General features: G+C 62.5%; 1 protein-coding gene across 3 annotated transcripts; it reads right to left on the bottom strand.

Moving 5' to 3' along the window:
- Positions 1-45: 45 nt before the first annotated feature.
- On the bottom strand, positions 46-14,300 carry TCEA2 (transcription elongation factor A2). 3 transcript variants are annotated; one of them, XM_074317964.1, is made up of 11 exons: positions 13,914-14,300; positions 13,314-13,446; positions 4,714-4,776; positions 4,309-4,414; positions 3,259-3,349; positions 2,120-2,250; positions 1,839-1,895; positions 1,267-1,421; positions 1,054-1,200; positions 453-524; positions 46-265 (listed from the first exon to the last, which is right to left on the bottom strand). In XM_074317964.1, exons 1-11 carry the CDS (start codon positions 14,096-14,098, stop codon positions 257-259), a joined length of 1,149 nt encoding a protein of 382 aa, XP_074174065.1. In that variant the 5' UTR covers positions 14,099-14,300; the 3' UTR covers positions 46-256. The 3 variants fall into 3 exon arrangements, with proteins under 3 accessions (XP_074174065.1, XP_019608971.1, XP_019608970.1); XM_019753412.2 differs by lacking the exon at positions 13,314-13,446 and having other exon boundaries at positions 13,914-14,061; XM_019753411.2 differs by lacking the exons at positions 13,314-13,446; positions 13,914-14,300 and adding an exon at positions 7,506-7,749.
- Positions 14,301-15,086: the final 786 nt, after the last annotated feature.

Below are 15,086 nucleotides of genomic sequence, written 5' to 3' on the forward strand. Positions count from 1 at the left end.
AGCCTGTGCATGGCCCACCAGGACCAAAGGCCAAGGACAGCATGGTGACCAAAACAAAAAAACATTTAATAATTTGGGGGGGAAGGGAGAAAGGTACACTACAGACAGGTTGGGGGGTTGCAGAGCGTGCTGCCCTCTGGGGGAGGTGAGGAGGGCACAGGACGGGTCTCCAGAGAAGCTGTGTCCAGAGGACGCGAGGAGGGCGACGGCTAGTGCTGACTAGGGCCCATGGCTGCAGGCACCTCTACACAAAGGCTCAGCAGAACTGCAAGGAAGGATGTGAGAGGGTCCAGCCACGCAGCCTTCATGACCCCCGCTGCGTCTCCAGAACCATCTCCAAAGCTCCCAGGAGGCTGGCTGGGTGGGGGTGTCCCCCACTTCACAGAGTCCACACAGGCTGCAGACACCCACCTCCAGAGAACGGGCAGGGTGGCCCGGGCATGCCCACCTACCTTCCAGCGGTTTCCACACTCGTTGCAGACAACAAAAGTGGTCATGGGCTCATCAGAGCTGCGGGTCTGCACCTACGGGGAGGTGTGGTGAGGGGCGCAGCCCAGGGAGGTCCTGGGGACCCTGTGTGCGCCCTGCGCTGAGGCTGCACCAGTGACTCCAACCTTCCAGCCCCTAACCACTCTCCTTTTACCAGGGCCCCTGACATGCCTTGGGGTCCACATCGGCGTCTACCTCCATAGGTCTGACTGAGCGTAGTCCTGCAGCCACCTCCAGGCAGCACACCACACCCACCCTCCTGCCAGCAGCAACACTCCTCGGTGGCCCTCCACACAGGGCCAGGCCAGGTCCCCCAACTTTAGTGCCCCTCAGCAAGCAGGAACCACAGCGAGATGCTGCTTACTGGAGTACCTGGGGTCTTGGGCAAGGGGGGAGGTCCCAAAGTGACCCATCACTCCCGGGCTTGGACCCCAGCCCTGGAACCATGCACGCCGCATGTGTCCGGGCGTGAGGCAGAGGACCCCAGCCTGCAGAGCTGGGGGCAAGTGTGCGCTCTTGTGTACCGCCCTGAGGACACGGGCCCTGAGAGGATGGCTGGCCCACCTGCGTGTAGGTGCAGTTCTTCTTCCTGCACTTTCCACAGGTGAACAGGTCTGTCTGTGTGCCACCCGTGCGGGCCATTTGGTGCTCACGGATGGCCTCCTTGGTCATGGCCTTGCGGATCTCCTTCAGCTCATCACTGGCCATCTCCTGCAGCGAGGGGCCGCGCTTAGCCTGCAACCCCGAGGGCAGCCCCGCCCCTCCCACAGGGCTCACCTCCGACGTCATCACTGCGATCTGCTGGGGCGTTATGGCGCCGCACAGCACGTTCCGCCGCAGGTCGGGGTTCTTGGCGTCCTTGAGGTTAGAGATGCGGCTGCGCACGCGGTTCTTGTACTTCATGTCCGTGTTCCCCACATCCCGGAAGATGCGTGTAGGCGGTTAAGGACCCATCAGAGGCTGTTACCCTCCACCTGCCCCGCTGGGCCAGCGAGGGCCTCCCTGTGGGGCTGCGTGGGGTGGTGGATGGGCTGGGGCGAGGAGCCCAGCAACACAGGGGTCAGTCTACCCACCCAGGCCTGCTGGCGAGCTGAAGGGCTGCTGGGTGAGGCTCCCGCTGGACCTGTTCCTGGCTGAGACCCAGCTGCAGGCTGAAGATCCCAGGGACCCAGGCCCCGTTAGCAGGCAGAATCAGACGCGCAGCAGATCTGGAGGGGGCCGCACTGGTCAGGAGGGGTGAGCCCACCCCACTGCCTGGCCAAAGGCAGTGGCCACTAGGGGGAGCTGAGCCTGGCTGGCCTGAGATTCCCCTCAGAAACCCCAGCGCCAAGACCCTGTACAAAGGATATATTCCTCAATCTGGGCGGACAGGTGCTCGCAGTCTGCACCAATGGCCACGTGGTCACCTGCAGGGAGCAGGCCTGACTAGCCAGCCTCCCCCCTTCGCTGGCTCCACCCACCACCTCTAAGCCTGTCCGGCGCCCAGCAGCAGAGCCCAGGATCCTGGTGCTCTGTGTCCCCAAAGACCCCTGAGCCCACCTGGGGTCGGCAGCGTGGGCTGGGGAGAGGGGCCCCCCCAGGACCCTCTGGCCGCGGGCCTCTGCGGGTGGCGACCTTCTTGGGCACTCACGGTCGGTCCGCAGAGCGGCGGTCAGCATTTCACGGCACTTGTCACGCACAGCGTCACAGGTGACCGGCACCGGGGGGAATGTGGTCATCCTTGGGGTCGACAGTGTCCTGGGCAGCTCTGGCCTCTTGCGGCTGAAGAGAGACAGGCCCGGCCAGGCCATGTGAACCTGTGAGATGCCGTCCCCAGGAAAGACAACCCCATCTGTTCCACCCAGAGAGCGGCCATGACACTGCCCATCCGTGGTCCAGCCCAGCATGCCCGTGGGGCCTGCCCAGCTGGCCAGAGGCGGTGAGGCTCGTTGGGGTTGCGCTCCTTCAACAATGGGGTCACAATGGGGACAGCATTGCCCATGAGGGTCCCCGCCTTCAGGGAAGCCCAGAACACAGGGCCACACCACCCAATACCAGCTGCCAGGTCAGGGAGAGGCAGACAGGGCTGGGGGTCCCCCCCACCTAGCACAAATGCCCTCACAGGACCAGGCACCCCCACCCCTAGCTACCTGACGTCCAGGCTGCACCAGCCCTCCCCTCGTGCCCTGCACCTCATAACCCTGTGACCCCCACAAAGGCAGTGGAAGCAGCTTCTAGGAGGAAAAGCAACTGGGGCAGGTGGCAGATGAGCCTCTGGTGAGTCCAGAGGTCAGCCGTTCCAGGCCCCCGGCCACTGCTGCCCAGGGGTCAAAGGCAAAGCAGCCTCGGCCACTCCCCACTGCAGCCTGGGCACCCACAAGGAGGGGGGCTCACAGGAAGTGAGGCCAGTTCAATGGGGTGCAACATGAGCTGGCCACTGAGAACCCGACCGAGGAAGGGGGCATGGGGCAGGGGACGAGGGCAGGGGCTCCCACAGCCCCACTTGGGATGCGAGACAGCGGCTCCTGGCAGCCAGGACACAGCCTCGCCCCCCCAATGGCGGGGGCTGAGAAGACAGTGTCCAGAGGGGCTCTGGAGGGGAAGTGTCCATCAGGAGGCCGACCAGGCCAGGCGTGGCTCCCTGGGCAGAGGCCCTTCCGAGTAGCCAGAAGGGCCCGTGTTCGGTGGCCTCAGCCATCCAGGGCGCACAGAGATCAGAACCCTCAGGCTGGGCAAGTGGGGCTTGGTAGCCAGAGGTGTGCACCTGCCTCCCAGGTGTGCAGGGAGTACCTGGGATCCTTGGCCTCGGAGGCCTCCTTGGAGGATGACGTGGGCAGAGGCTCGCTCCTCCTCCGCTCCCCGGCTTTGGCGTCTGAAGCATCTGCAGGTGCCCAGAAAGGGTGGGGAGCTGGCTAGGAGCAGGCAGGCCCAGAGGGCAGGGCCAGGCCAGGGGAAGCAGATCACCACCCAGGCACAGCCTTAGTGGCCTGCCAGCCCACCCACCCTGCTCCCACCAGGTCCTGCCCGCTGAGCCTTCCTGCTAATGACCAACTGGGGCCCTCAGCCCCAGCCTTAGAAGGTCCTGACACGGCTCCCACTCAAGTCGGCTGCCTATGGGGCTTTCTCGGATCCTCCCTGCTGCCCGTCCACCCAGGATAATCCCTAAGTACAAACACCCTGCAGTGACGGCCTCCACAGCTGAAGCATCTGACCACCCCAGGCAGGCAGTACATGGCCATTCCCCACCTGGGCCTCAGGCACCACAAGGAGCCTGCCCACTGAGCATGTCTCCCACAAGTCTCCTGAAACCCCATCCTGCGCTGGGGACCTTCTCATAGGACGAGCGTCCTAGACGCCACCAGAGCAAACACACTTGTCCAACACATGGCCTTGTGGCCACACAGGGATGGAGGGAGGCCCAGGACACACATCTGCTTTTGCAAGGATTTGGACATACCCAGGAGAGGCCTCAGGGTCCAGAGATGGGCATCCCTGCAACTCCCAGTCACCCCGCTGTCCCCAGGAATAGGCTGCCCTGTTCCCTCTGAGTAGTACTGCCCCCCCTTCTACCTCCTTGCCTCTTCTCCCCCAAGTCCCCCTTTCCCTCCTCCGGTCACCTGCTCGCTTGGTCAGGGGCTGCTGCCTGCCCTCTTGCTGCCTGTGCAACTCTCCCAGCCCTGCCCCCACTCTCAACTCTCCTCTCTCCTAGCTCCACATAGAAGCCCTGAGCCCCGGCTTTCTGGACCAGGTCTGTCCGTCCCTTTCCCAGGTGACCCCACAGTGCTGACCAGCGAGGGGCCTGCGCTCTTGGGGTGCCCCTTGCCCCCGCACTCAGCCCACCCAGGAGCTTCTTCCAGGACTTGATGAGCGACTTGGCCAGTGCGATGACCTCCTCATCGGAGCTCTGCTTCCGCAGGGCGTTGACGGACATGCCGACGCGGGTGGACTGCAAGGCAAGCGGTCTGGGCTGGGGCAGTGGTCAGACCTCCGCACAGACAGTGGGAGGCTCCCACAGGGTGGGCGCCCAGGACCAGCTGGGGAGGTGAACGCTCTCTCCCAGGCTACTGCCCCATTTGGGACCCAGGAGCCTCTGTGAGGGACAGGGTGGTTACCCTCAATGCCCCTCCCCATCTCCAACAACTGAAAAAGGCAGAGACTGTCTCCTCAGGCAGGTATCTGTGCTAACCAAGGAAGCCCTGCGAGGCGCCCAGGGGCTGTCTGGGCAGGGGACACGCAGGGCCCTACCTGCAGCAGGTGCAGTGTGACAGGCATGGCCTTGAGCTCCCGCAGCAGGTCCATGGCTCCCTCCTAGGAGGAGAAGGGGTATCTTCATAAATGACATTGAGATCACAAGGCAGTGACAACTGGGAAATGCACCTGGGACCAGGTGCTCAGGGAGGGTGGGAATGAGAAGGGAAGCGGCTATGCACTCAAGCCCAGCACCCACAGGTCACGCGACTTCTCGCCCCACACAGGATGGGAAACACCTTTGAGAGCCACAACCTGGTGGTGTCCAGTCCCACATCCCTTGCCCAGGTGGGTCGGGCAGCCTCTTCCCAAAGTAGCTCACCTGTCGGCTGAAAGGGGCCGACCCAGGAACAGTGACTGCAGCTGAGGCCAAACCCTCAGGGCACCTCCACTCACACCACATCCACAAGTCCCCACCCATCAGTGTCTCCAGGACTCAAATTACCCCTTGGCCAGCCACCCCTCCACCTGGACCACTGTCACAGACCCGGCTCCCTTCTCTGCCTCATCCCCGCCCATCTGTCTCCTCAAAGCCCTCACATTGGCCGTGCACAAATGGGCTGCATCTCTCCACTCCAGGCACAGTTCCTCAGTGCTCGTGTGCCAAGCTGCTTGACCCAGGACCTTTGCACCTGCTGCCCCCACTGCCACGGACATATCGCCCAGGCTGTTAAAGACTGTCCTCCTTCCCTCCAGAGCTTTGTTCAAAAGAGATAGTCTCAGCAAGTCCTCTCCCTCCTGCTTAAAACTGCAACACCCCCCCCCCTTTGCCTTCCTCCAGACACCTCACTTTTTGATGTGCTGATGTGTTTTCATGTGTGTGTCTCCCGTTACAGGAAGAGGCAGACATGATCAGCCCAGCCACCCAAGGCTGTGAGAGCCTTATGTTCTGCAGCCCAGGTCATGGGAAGCCTTGTCCTATACCCCCACACACACACACTGCCACCAACCTGGGTGGCATCTCTGCTCAGGCTACAACACCCTCCTCATGGCCTCCAGCAGGCCCTGCCCCTGGGGCTGTGGAGTCCAGCCTTGGGGTGATCTCAGTGGGGACAGATGGTCACCAGAGCCCACAGCACAGTGCTGCTCACTGATCATCTTCACGAGGAACCTCAGGCTTCGTCCTGCTCCAGACCAGAGAGGCCTAAACAAGTCCCTGACCACCCAGGGGACTTGCAGGCAGTGGAAGCACCAGCGCTGCCAGCTCACTCCTCACCCCACAGCACCCCCAGGCCCCCTGGCCACCGTCCCTGCCACAGCTGCTCCCCTTCTTCCTCCCCTGGAGCTTCATGCTGGGCTCCCATCTGGATACCCCCACACACCACTCTGCTGGGCCCATCTCTGTCCCCACAGTGGAGGGGTCATTTGTTTTGTCCCGTTTATGGGGAGGTAGGGAGTCGCTTCTTTCTCTGGTCAACTCTAGAAAAGGTTAGATTGTTTCCACACCACTGCTCAGCGCTGCCCAGGGCCTCCCAGGGTAGGAACACAATGGCGGGTAGCTTGCCGGATGAATGAGTGGGAGCCAGCCCCTGGCCAAGATCCTGTGTAGACCCCTGTCCGAAACCAGGGTCAGGAGGGACCCAGGCTCAACCCAGTTACCCCCAAATTAGCAGTACAAGCACAGCCATGGGGTGGCTGTGCAGGCCTCGAAAGTCCATGACTGAGTCCCCTGGACCCACCTCTGGGGCCAGGGCTCCGCTGGCCCCAAAAGCAGTCTGAGGGGAGCACGGTTGGTGTGTATTGAGCCTCCCAAGGAGCCAGCCAGGAACACACACACACACACACACACACTCACTCACGCTGGAGGCAGGTACCACCCACCAAGGATGTTTCGTGTGAGTGTACGCAGTCGCCGAGGTCTGGTAGCGGAGGGGGACTGGAACTGGAGCCACATCTGGCAGGCCCCTCAGAGACCAGGGCACAGCGACCTCCAGAGGCTCGCTTGCGGCACAGCAGGCACAGCTGGCCAGGGTCTCGCCCAACCTCCTAGGTCTCTTTCCCCAGGGTCCCTGCCTACCTACCCACTCCCCAGTTGCTGCTAGCTGAGTTCTGGCTAAAGAAGGGAAATAATTTATTAGGAAACCCGGTTTTTATGGGGCGGCGACAGATAAGAAAACGGGCCTCAGGACCAGGAAAGGCCTCTACCTGCTTGTGAAGGAGATGACGAGGGCCGGGCCCCAGGCCCCAGGCCCGGCAGAGGCAGGGGAGGCTCAGGCTCCAGGGGAAAAGCGGGCCAGTCTCACACTCTAAACTCTCGCAGGCAGAGCATAGGTGTGGGAGACCTGGGGCAGGGGGATGATGGGGGAGGGGGGGATGCCCTGAGGATGCCCAGGAAGGGAAGGAGGGAGGCACGAGGGCGAGCAGGCCAGCAAGACAGGGCTGAACAGGCGGGGGCGTCGCAAGGCCTGGAGGGGCGGGGCCGAGGCAGGTCTCCGCTGGCCCGGCTCCCGGAGGGGCTGTGAGGTTAGGGGACCGGAAAGGGGGCGGATCTCAAGCCTGCGGGACATCAGCCTGGCAGCTGGAGTCTGAGTCCAGAGCGGGTGGTTGCTGGGACAAGGTCCAGGCCGGATCGCGGCCTCTGCCGTGGGTGCGAGGGTGAAGGGCAGGGCTGGCCCAGGGCAGGGTTCTCTGCCACCAGCGGGGTCTCCCCGCGTCCCGGGAGTCTCTGCCCGGGCGGGGTTTCGTGCTGCACCCCGGGTGGTCTCCCCGGCCCTGACAGGGGCTCGGCAGGCTCGGCGGGGGCTCGGCGGGGCGGGGGTCCCGGGGTCCTGGCGGCCCGCGCCCCTCACCGCGCTCTTCTTGGTCACCATCTTGTCCAGCCTCCGGGCGATCCGCGCAATCTCCTCCTCCTTGCCCATCATTGCCTCAGGGGCAGCGCCCCCAGCGCCCGCCGCGCCAGTCTCAGCCTCCCGGCCCAGGCGCCGGCCAAGGCCGTCGCCGCCGCCCGCACCCGCCGCAGCCGACGCAGCCCTGCAGCGGGCGGGAGACCCTCGGTTCAAACCCCCGGCCCCGCGCCCGCCGCGCTGCATCCTGGGACATGTAGTTCCCGATGCCTCCTGTCTGGCGCACTCCCTCCCCGCCCTGGACCACACCTCCCAGGAGCATGCGGGCGCGCACAGCTTCTTGGGAATGGTAGTCTTGACGCGGGCAGTCTCGAGGCCTGCGGGGCCGAACGACCCTCAGTCCCACAAGCCCTCGCGCGGCCGGGCAGCCGATGGAGGGCGCTGCGGTGTTGCGTGGGGCTAGGAAGTGCGTGCTGGCTGCATCGTGGACCGCGGAGCCTCCCTCCGGACCCTCCGCCCGGGAGCGGCCGGGGGCCCGACTGCGCGGAGCTGGCGAAGGCATTTCCCCCGCTCCATCCCCTTTAAGCCCTCCTCTAGCACCTTACGCTGTCCGGGGGCAGCCGGACCATGACTTCGTGCCCTACAGCGAAGTCCTGCGGGAGACTCCCTGGAGCTCTGGCCTACATTTTGGCCTCTGAGGCCTCGACTGGGGAGCCTGAGGTGGGAGGGAGCAGTAGCCGGGTGCGGAGTGTAGAAGCCAGAGCTGGGGTAGGAAGGTGCCAGGGCTCTTGGAGGGGCTGCGTGGGCAAGGCCCCTGCCTCCGAGTCAGCTGGTGGGTGTGAATCCCTGACTGTCACTTCAAACAAGTCATTGACCATTCTGTGCCTCCGTCTCTGTCTGTGAAATGGGGATGTTTTCGGTGTCTACCTCATAGGGCTGCTGTGAGCTTATTCAGGGCAGGAGACAGTGTGAGCAATTTGCTGCTGGAGGTCCTTGGGAAGGGCCCCACTGCACTCAGCTGAAGGGATGGCCTGGCCCCGGGAAGGTTGGGGAGGAGGGCAGGGGAGCATCTCCACCAGGTGGGTACCACCTCCTCAGTGATGCAGAGGCTGGGTGGTGTGCTGGAAGGGGCACAATTCTGGGGGAGGGTAGAGGCCAGGGAACAGGGCCTCCAGTTGTGGGCCCCACAGCCACTGAAATTCAAGCCAAGTAACAGGCCAGGTGGCAGAGGGGATGTTCAGATGACGTAGGCTGACCATGCCTTGGACCCTGAGTGGCATTAACTAGATGCAACTGAGCTTCCCGACAGCCAAACTGAAAAGCGAACCAGGGTAGGTTATGAGATTCCTTAGTAATTATAAGGAAAAAGTGTGGAATTCAAAAAGCAAAGGTTTTCCAGAACGGATGCTCTGTGACAGGTGAACACAGCACCTCCGGTTTACAGTCCGGCTCTGATTCTGCCCCTCACTGTGAGTCTGGGCCAGAGCTCTGAGCCCAGGCCAACCAAGCACATCTTCGTGGCCAAAATCACCTTGTCGAAGTGAGTGTGCAGCCTCTAAGGGTCCAGCCACACAGCCTTCAAGCTCCCTCTCAACAGACAGCTGGCCAGCATCTTGTAAAACAATAACCAGCAGGAACCCCAGGTTGAGAGGAACCTCTCAACCTCTGAGATCAGGCTGCAAAGACTCAGAACTGACTCCCCAAAGCCCACAGGGGCTCCCCGACGGGTGAGCTGGTTCGAAGACCACTTGGAGGGGACTCCCCTCATGCTGGACGCTTCCAAGTGCCAAGACACAGAGCTCAGCCACAGCTTCAGCAAAGGCTGGAGCACAGGGGAGGGAGTGTCAACCCAGATGATCAGCACAGAGCAGAGCCCACAGCCTCTAGCGTCTGGAGCAGGGAGGTGTGTGTCCAAGAGCCCTCAGAACAGCTTCAGGTCCTGAAGATTACAGCCAAAAGGAGAGGATCAGGACAGGCCTCTCAGATGCATCACTGGGCTTTTAAGAAGGGTTTGTTCCGGACACCTAACTCTGGCACAGGTGTCCTCTGGAGCAGGGTCTGGGCCATCAGCACAGCCCCCTGGACAAAGAGCCAGCATCAAGGCCAGTCCCCATGTGATCTCCACGGGACAGATAACCACAAAGTGCTGGGGAGGGGAGCAGGCATGCAGACACCCCAGAAAACCAGCTTGAGGACTTACCCTGGCCCTGCCTGGACAGCCTGGCGAGGAAACGTCTCCCACGCTCCCATGCAAGGGGCTTGGCATAAGAGATGCTTCTAAGTGTTTGGCTGGGTTGAATGTTTTAGGCCACAAAGGTGTGCTACCGCGGTGACTCAAGCATGACTAAGGAGCTGGTTAAGAATGAAGACCCCTGCCTTTTGTACCCCTAGGAGTGGGGCCCTGGGGTCTTTGTCCTTTGTCTACAGGTGTCAGGGTACAGAGGGTGTCCCAAGGGTACAGAGGGTGTCCCAGGACGGGGAGGTGGGTAGTGGCCTGGAGTTTGTACGCCAGCCCCTATGACATTCAAGCTGCTGAGAGGGCAGAGGGGGTCACAGGAGAGGCGCCACGGGGTGGGGGAGATGGAGACAGGGCAGGTCTGGGAGCTGAGGTGGTGGCCGGGTGGGGTGGGAAGGAGACCCCGACAGGTCTGAACTAAGGGTCAGGGACCAACCCCATGCGAAAAGAATCGGTGGGAAGGAATCCCAGTGATCTCAAGCGGAAGGGGTCCTTTCTTAGGCTCAGCAGGGTGGGCACTGACCACCGCACACACGAGCTCACTGCAGCGGGGAACTCAGTTTTCTGCATCACACATTTTAGAAAACACTTTGGTAACTGTTTCGGAGCAATTGGTGTACTTTGTGACCCTATGAATTTCACTTTGGGCACTGCCCATTATGTGGCACCATACCCAGCGGCAGTGGAGGGCCCAGGCTGCCGGCCCACCTTGAGCCCTTGCTCCTCCGTGAGAAGCCAGGTGGTCTCCACCTCCAGAGCCTCCGGGGTCGGACACCAAGACAGCCCGCAAGGCGCCTAGCAAGTCTCAGGGGAGGCTGCAGGCGGAAGGACACCAAGGGCGCTGTGGAGCCCCAGGCCTTTGGGACCCACCCTGAGCATTGGCCTCTAGGTGGCGGGAGTGAGCCATAGGCCACCACCGACCCCCTAGGGAGGTCCAGTGGGTTCCTGCCACCACGGTGGAGTGGCTGGAGTGGGACTGTGGTTAGCCCTGCAGACAGGGCCTCTCTCGTGGAGGCTGTAGGTGGGTCCCACCCTCGCCAGAGCTCAAGCTGGTGTCGCGCTGGCCAGCCCCAAACTCCCGACTCCCCACCTTAGAAGTCTCTGGTCCTGGGGCCACTTATGAGTTCACGATCCCCAGAACCTTGCTCTGGACGGTCTCACCTTACCCCAAGCCCCTCAGGGACCTTACCCGACCTCAGGACTTCCTCCCCCAGACCCTCCTGTGCCCTCAGAGGGCTGCGCCCAGAGGGTGACAGAATCATGGGTTCTGCTTCCAGGCGTCACGGAAGCCTGGCCGAGGCTTCCATAGGGCGCCCACCAGGGCTGGGTCCGTCCACATCCCACCCACCCTCTGCAGGTGAAGAGCCTCACTTCCTCTTTGGTAAGTCTTGGGCATGCACACGCCTACTCGCCCCAGTCACACGGGACGCGGAGGTTGCTCACACGTGCCACACCAGGCACACGCTAACCACACACACAGACCCTCTGCGAACGTGGCCTGGGTCCCCTGCCGCATCCCCCGACCCCAAGACACCTAGTAGGTGCTCAGTAAGTACATACAACAAGAAAGAAGAAGGAAGCAGCAAGGGCACATGTGAAGGGACCCACACTTAGCAGCTGCTGCCATGCAGGGTAGCCCCACAGACAGGCCCCGGACGGACCTCCCCTGACACGGACCCCCTAGACCCAGGCAGGGCCCGCAGACCCTCCGCCACTGCTGAGATGGGACCGAGTTGAGGGCCAGATGTACCCCAGAAAAAGTTGCCAAGTCAAGGGAGGCCGGGCTGGGTTTGGAGGCTGTGAGCTACGTGGATGAGAACATCGAGGAGGGCTCCTTATTATTAGAGACCAGAGGTGGAAATGAATCAGAAGGAGCCCCCAGGGTGGGGGACAGCGGCACTTAACCTTCTCAGACCCACCCTCCTGCCTTGTTCTAGAACACCCTCCTGGACACTTGTCCGGCCCACCGCCAGGGGGCCTCGCTCGGTGCCCACGATGGTCCCCAAGAAGCAGCCCCTAGAAGCCCCATGCCGGCTCCCACCCCTGGGGCTGACTTCCCTCAGCTCTTCCTGAAGGGCTGCGTGCCCTCTTGCAGAGTCTCCCACACCCCGTCCCTTTATGGAGACATGGGTCTGCCCTCAGGAGCCCTCTGTAGGAACTGGGCCTTATCCCAGGGCTTTGAGGGGACAGATGCAGCCCTGACACCCCCTGGGGTTCATACCGCACAGGCCCGGCCACACCTTTGGCCCCGAGGCCAGCCCCACCCCTGTCTTCAGTCCACGGAAACATCGGAAGCTCTTGTCATTTATTTTTCTATTTGTGTCCCCCGCCCCCTTGCCAGTGCAAAGCCGGCCATGACCCCCATGGGTCGCATCCCTGCTTCCCTTCTAGCTGGGGCAGGGGCCTAGGTGGGAAGGCCGGTGCTGCCAAATTCACACGGAGCCCCCTCACTTCCCATGGCTGCGAGGGGCAGGGGACCCTGCAGCTTCCTGGCCCGGCACCCAGCTGTTTCTTCTCGTGTCTCACCAGACCCTCCAACCCACCATGAGGCCACAGGTCCCTGCCACAGGAGTTCTATGGGACGGTGACCCAGCCAACTCCGTCTGTGCCTCCCCCACATCCTGGCCTCTGAGGTCAGGCAGGGCGGTGACCAGGGACTCAGGTCCCATGCACCACTGGGTCTCTTGGCTCTGCCACTTGGCAGCCCTCTCTCTGGGCCTCAGTCTCTCAGTCTGCAGCATGGGCACAGCCGCCTGCCCAAGGCAGTGTCACTCGGAAAGTCCCCAACCCAACCCTGGGCCTTGGCCCAGGCCCAGCTCCCCACCCCAGAGGCAGCACTTAAGGGGAGGCAGAAGGCAACCCCCAGAGGCCAGTGGCCTGCTCCGGGCGCTCTAACAATGCACTTCCCCCACACAATTCCCAGAAACGCCGCCCTCCCTGCCTTGCCAGCCCGCCAGCCTGGCGGCCACTCCCCCTCCCCCTCCCCAGGGGCCCAGGCAGCAGGGCCGTGGGGTCAGGGGCTATGGGTGAAAGGAGGAGGCCTGACTACAGGGCAACAAACCCAGGAGTCCAGGCACCCAGCCCGCCCTCCTGGATATAAATCAAAGGAACTCCTGGGGGAGGCCGATGGGGGCTGGGAGGTGACTGCAGCAGACTCCTTGCCCTTCCCACCTGGTGCTGAGCCCGTCCTCGTCCTTGTGGGCCTGGGCAGACCCATCTCCACGGCTCTGTGCTGAGGGAGCTGGCAGATCACACTGGTCCTCTGCTCAAAGCCCTCCCAAGTAGCCAAGTCTCCTCCAGAGAAAAAAGCCAGACGCTCCAGGCCCCACACAGCCCCTTGCCTGTGCCCTGTGCACTCCCTGCTCATCCCACAGACCCACACTTGCCTGCCCCCGGGCCCTTGCACGTGCTGGTCCCTCTTATGTAAAACACTCTTCCCCATCTCTCCCCTCGTGTCTTTCACATGTTTCCTTCAAGGATTGGCTCAAGTGTAACCTCATGAAAGGCAGTCACTGAGCACCCCAACAGAGCCCCTCTCTCTGCAGGTACCGGGCAGCACTATCCCCCACAGAACGTACCACGGCCTGGCGTCCTACATTCGGCCTTGTTTGTAGAGTCCTGGATTGTCTCTGTCTACCGGGACTGAGCTCCCCATCGCAGGGACTTGGGTCTGACTTGTTTGCTGCCAAACCCCATCTCCTAGGACAGGCCCTGGTGCAAAGCAGGTGGTCAGCAACACACAGAGGCGAAGGAATGACTCCTGCACTGAGTAAGAGGGGTGACGGTCCCCAAGAACACAGCCCTGCCCCCCAGCTCATTGGACAGCCCCAGCTGGTTGGCCCATCACAGCCACTTGTTACTGAAGCTAGGGCAGCAGCAGAAAAGAAACACACAGCTGCAGTGCCCACCTGGTGGCTCTGCTTCTCCTTTCGGTGATTCAGGGCCGCTGAGGATTGCCAGAGCCCGGCAGGAGAGTGAGGGGCCAGGCTATCACAGGACAGGGCGGTCAGGATGGGCACCGCACTCCCAGGGGCCAGATACCCAAGTGTGCCAACACATGGCCCCCCACACAGGGCACCCCAAGAGCCACTAAGGGGGACCAGGGCACAACTCCTGTAGGACAAGACACCCCCAGACCCAGGCCCAGGGCACTGAGATCTGAAGAAAGACAGCCATACCAGCAGCTGCCCCGTGTCCAGATTGGGTGGCATGGGGCACGGCCAGGGGCAGGAACGCCGGACGACTGGACAGACAGAGTGTCTGGCGCCTGCTCAGCCAGGCGGGCCCTGGGCTGGCTCCCTCCTCGCAGCTGCAGCCTTCCTTCCTGAGCTGGTGTTTCCTGGCTCCGCCCTGCTGTTGCCATGGAAACCTAGAGCAGCCTGGTTCCCATGGAGCCCCCGCTGAGCAGGGAGCAGGGCCCACACAGCTTGCAGCAACACCCCAGGACACACACGGCCACACAAGGCCCCCAAGAGCTCACACAGCACAATACTCCCAACACTTGGAACACCCACAAGAGTCACTCCTACCACATGTGACCTAACCCCCGCTGTCCAAGCTTCTCTGCCACCCTAGTCACTCATGGGCCTCTTCACACCCCCTGCTTGCGATGCTCCCCCACCCACTCAGTCCTGCTGGCCCAAGGGGCAGACCTGATGCCATGAACAACCCGTTAGATGAGCAACAGCCCCCACTCTCCCCACACACCTGTTTCGCCTTCTCCAAAGGCTTTAGACCCTCAGCCAACCCAACCCCCACAGCACTCTGACACCCAGCCCCACAGCACCCAGCTCTGCCTGCGACTCTAGGCCCACATGGCTGGTGAATCACACACCACCCCAAACCCACTCACTCCGGCCCACAGGAGAGAGGCTGTGTGCACACCAGGCCCAGTACCCTAGGGCTGAGAGCAGGAAGGATGGGGTGGGGCAAGCACGCTGTCACCAGGCATGAGCTCCAGTGTCCACCTGAACCACACCTGTCACTGGGCAAGAGACACACATGTACTCACGTGTGACCATGTGAATGGAGGCCATCTGGTAGCCTTCCCAGAAGCTCCAACTCCAAGGCAGAGATTGAGGTCAGCCCTGCACCTCATATCCCCCTGCCCCAGCCCCCCAGGGCGGCCTCATGAGAAGGCGGGCCAGGCCTGCTGCCCTGGTCTCAAGGACTGGGCAGCCTGGATCCAAAACTGAGGTCTCAGGGGACCAGAGAGTCCCCTCCACCTGGACCTACGTCCAGTGGGGACCCCACCTCCACCCTCCAGGAGCAGGAGGGTCCAGCCCTGAGGGACTCAGTAATTGGTCCCAGCCTCTGCTCCTGCAACAGCTGGGCTGGGTGGGTGGGAGCCT

Source organism: Rhinolophus sinicus, linkage group LG13 (assembly GCF_036562045.2).
Source record: "Rhinolophus sinicus isolate RSC01 linkage group LG13, ASM3656204v1, whole genome shotgun sequence".
Taxonomy (NCBI): domain Eukaryota; kingdom Metazoa; phylum Chordata; class Mammalia; order Chiroptera; family Rhinolophidae; genus Rhinolophus; species Rhinolophus sinicus.

Coding starts and splice junctions, on each gene's coding strand:
- TCEA2 (XM_074317964.1), bottom strand. CDS start 14,098: ATGGCAACAGCAGGGCGGAGCCAGGAAACACCAGCTCAGGAAGGAAGG. Junction 4,415..4,713: donor TCACACTGCACCTGCTGCAG/GTAGGGCCCTGC, acceptor CTTGCCTTGCAG/TCCACCCGCGTCGGCATGTC. Junction 1,201..1,266: donor TCGCAGTGATGACGTCGGAG/GTGAGCCCTGTG, acceptor CCCTCGCTGCAG/GAGATGGCCAGTGATGAGCT.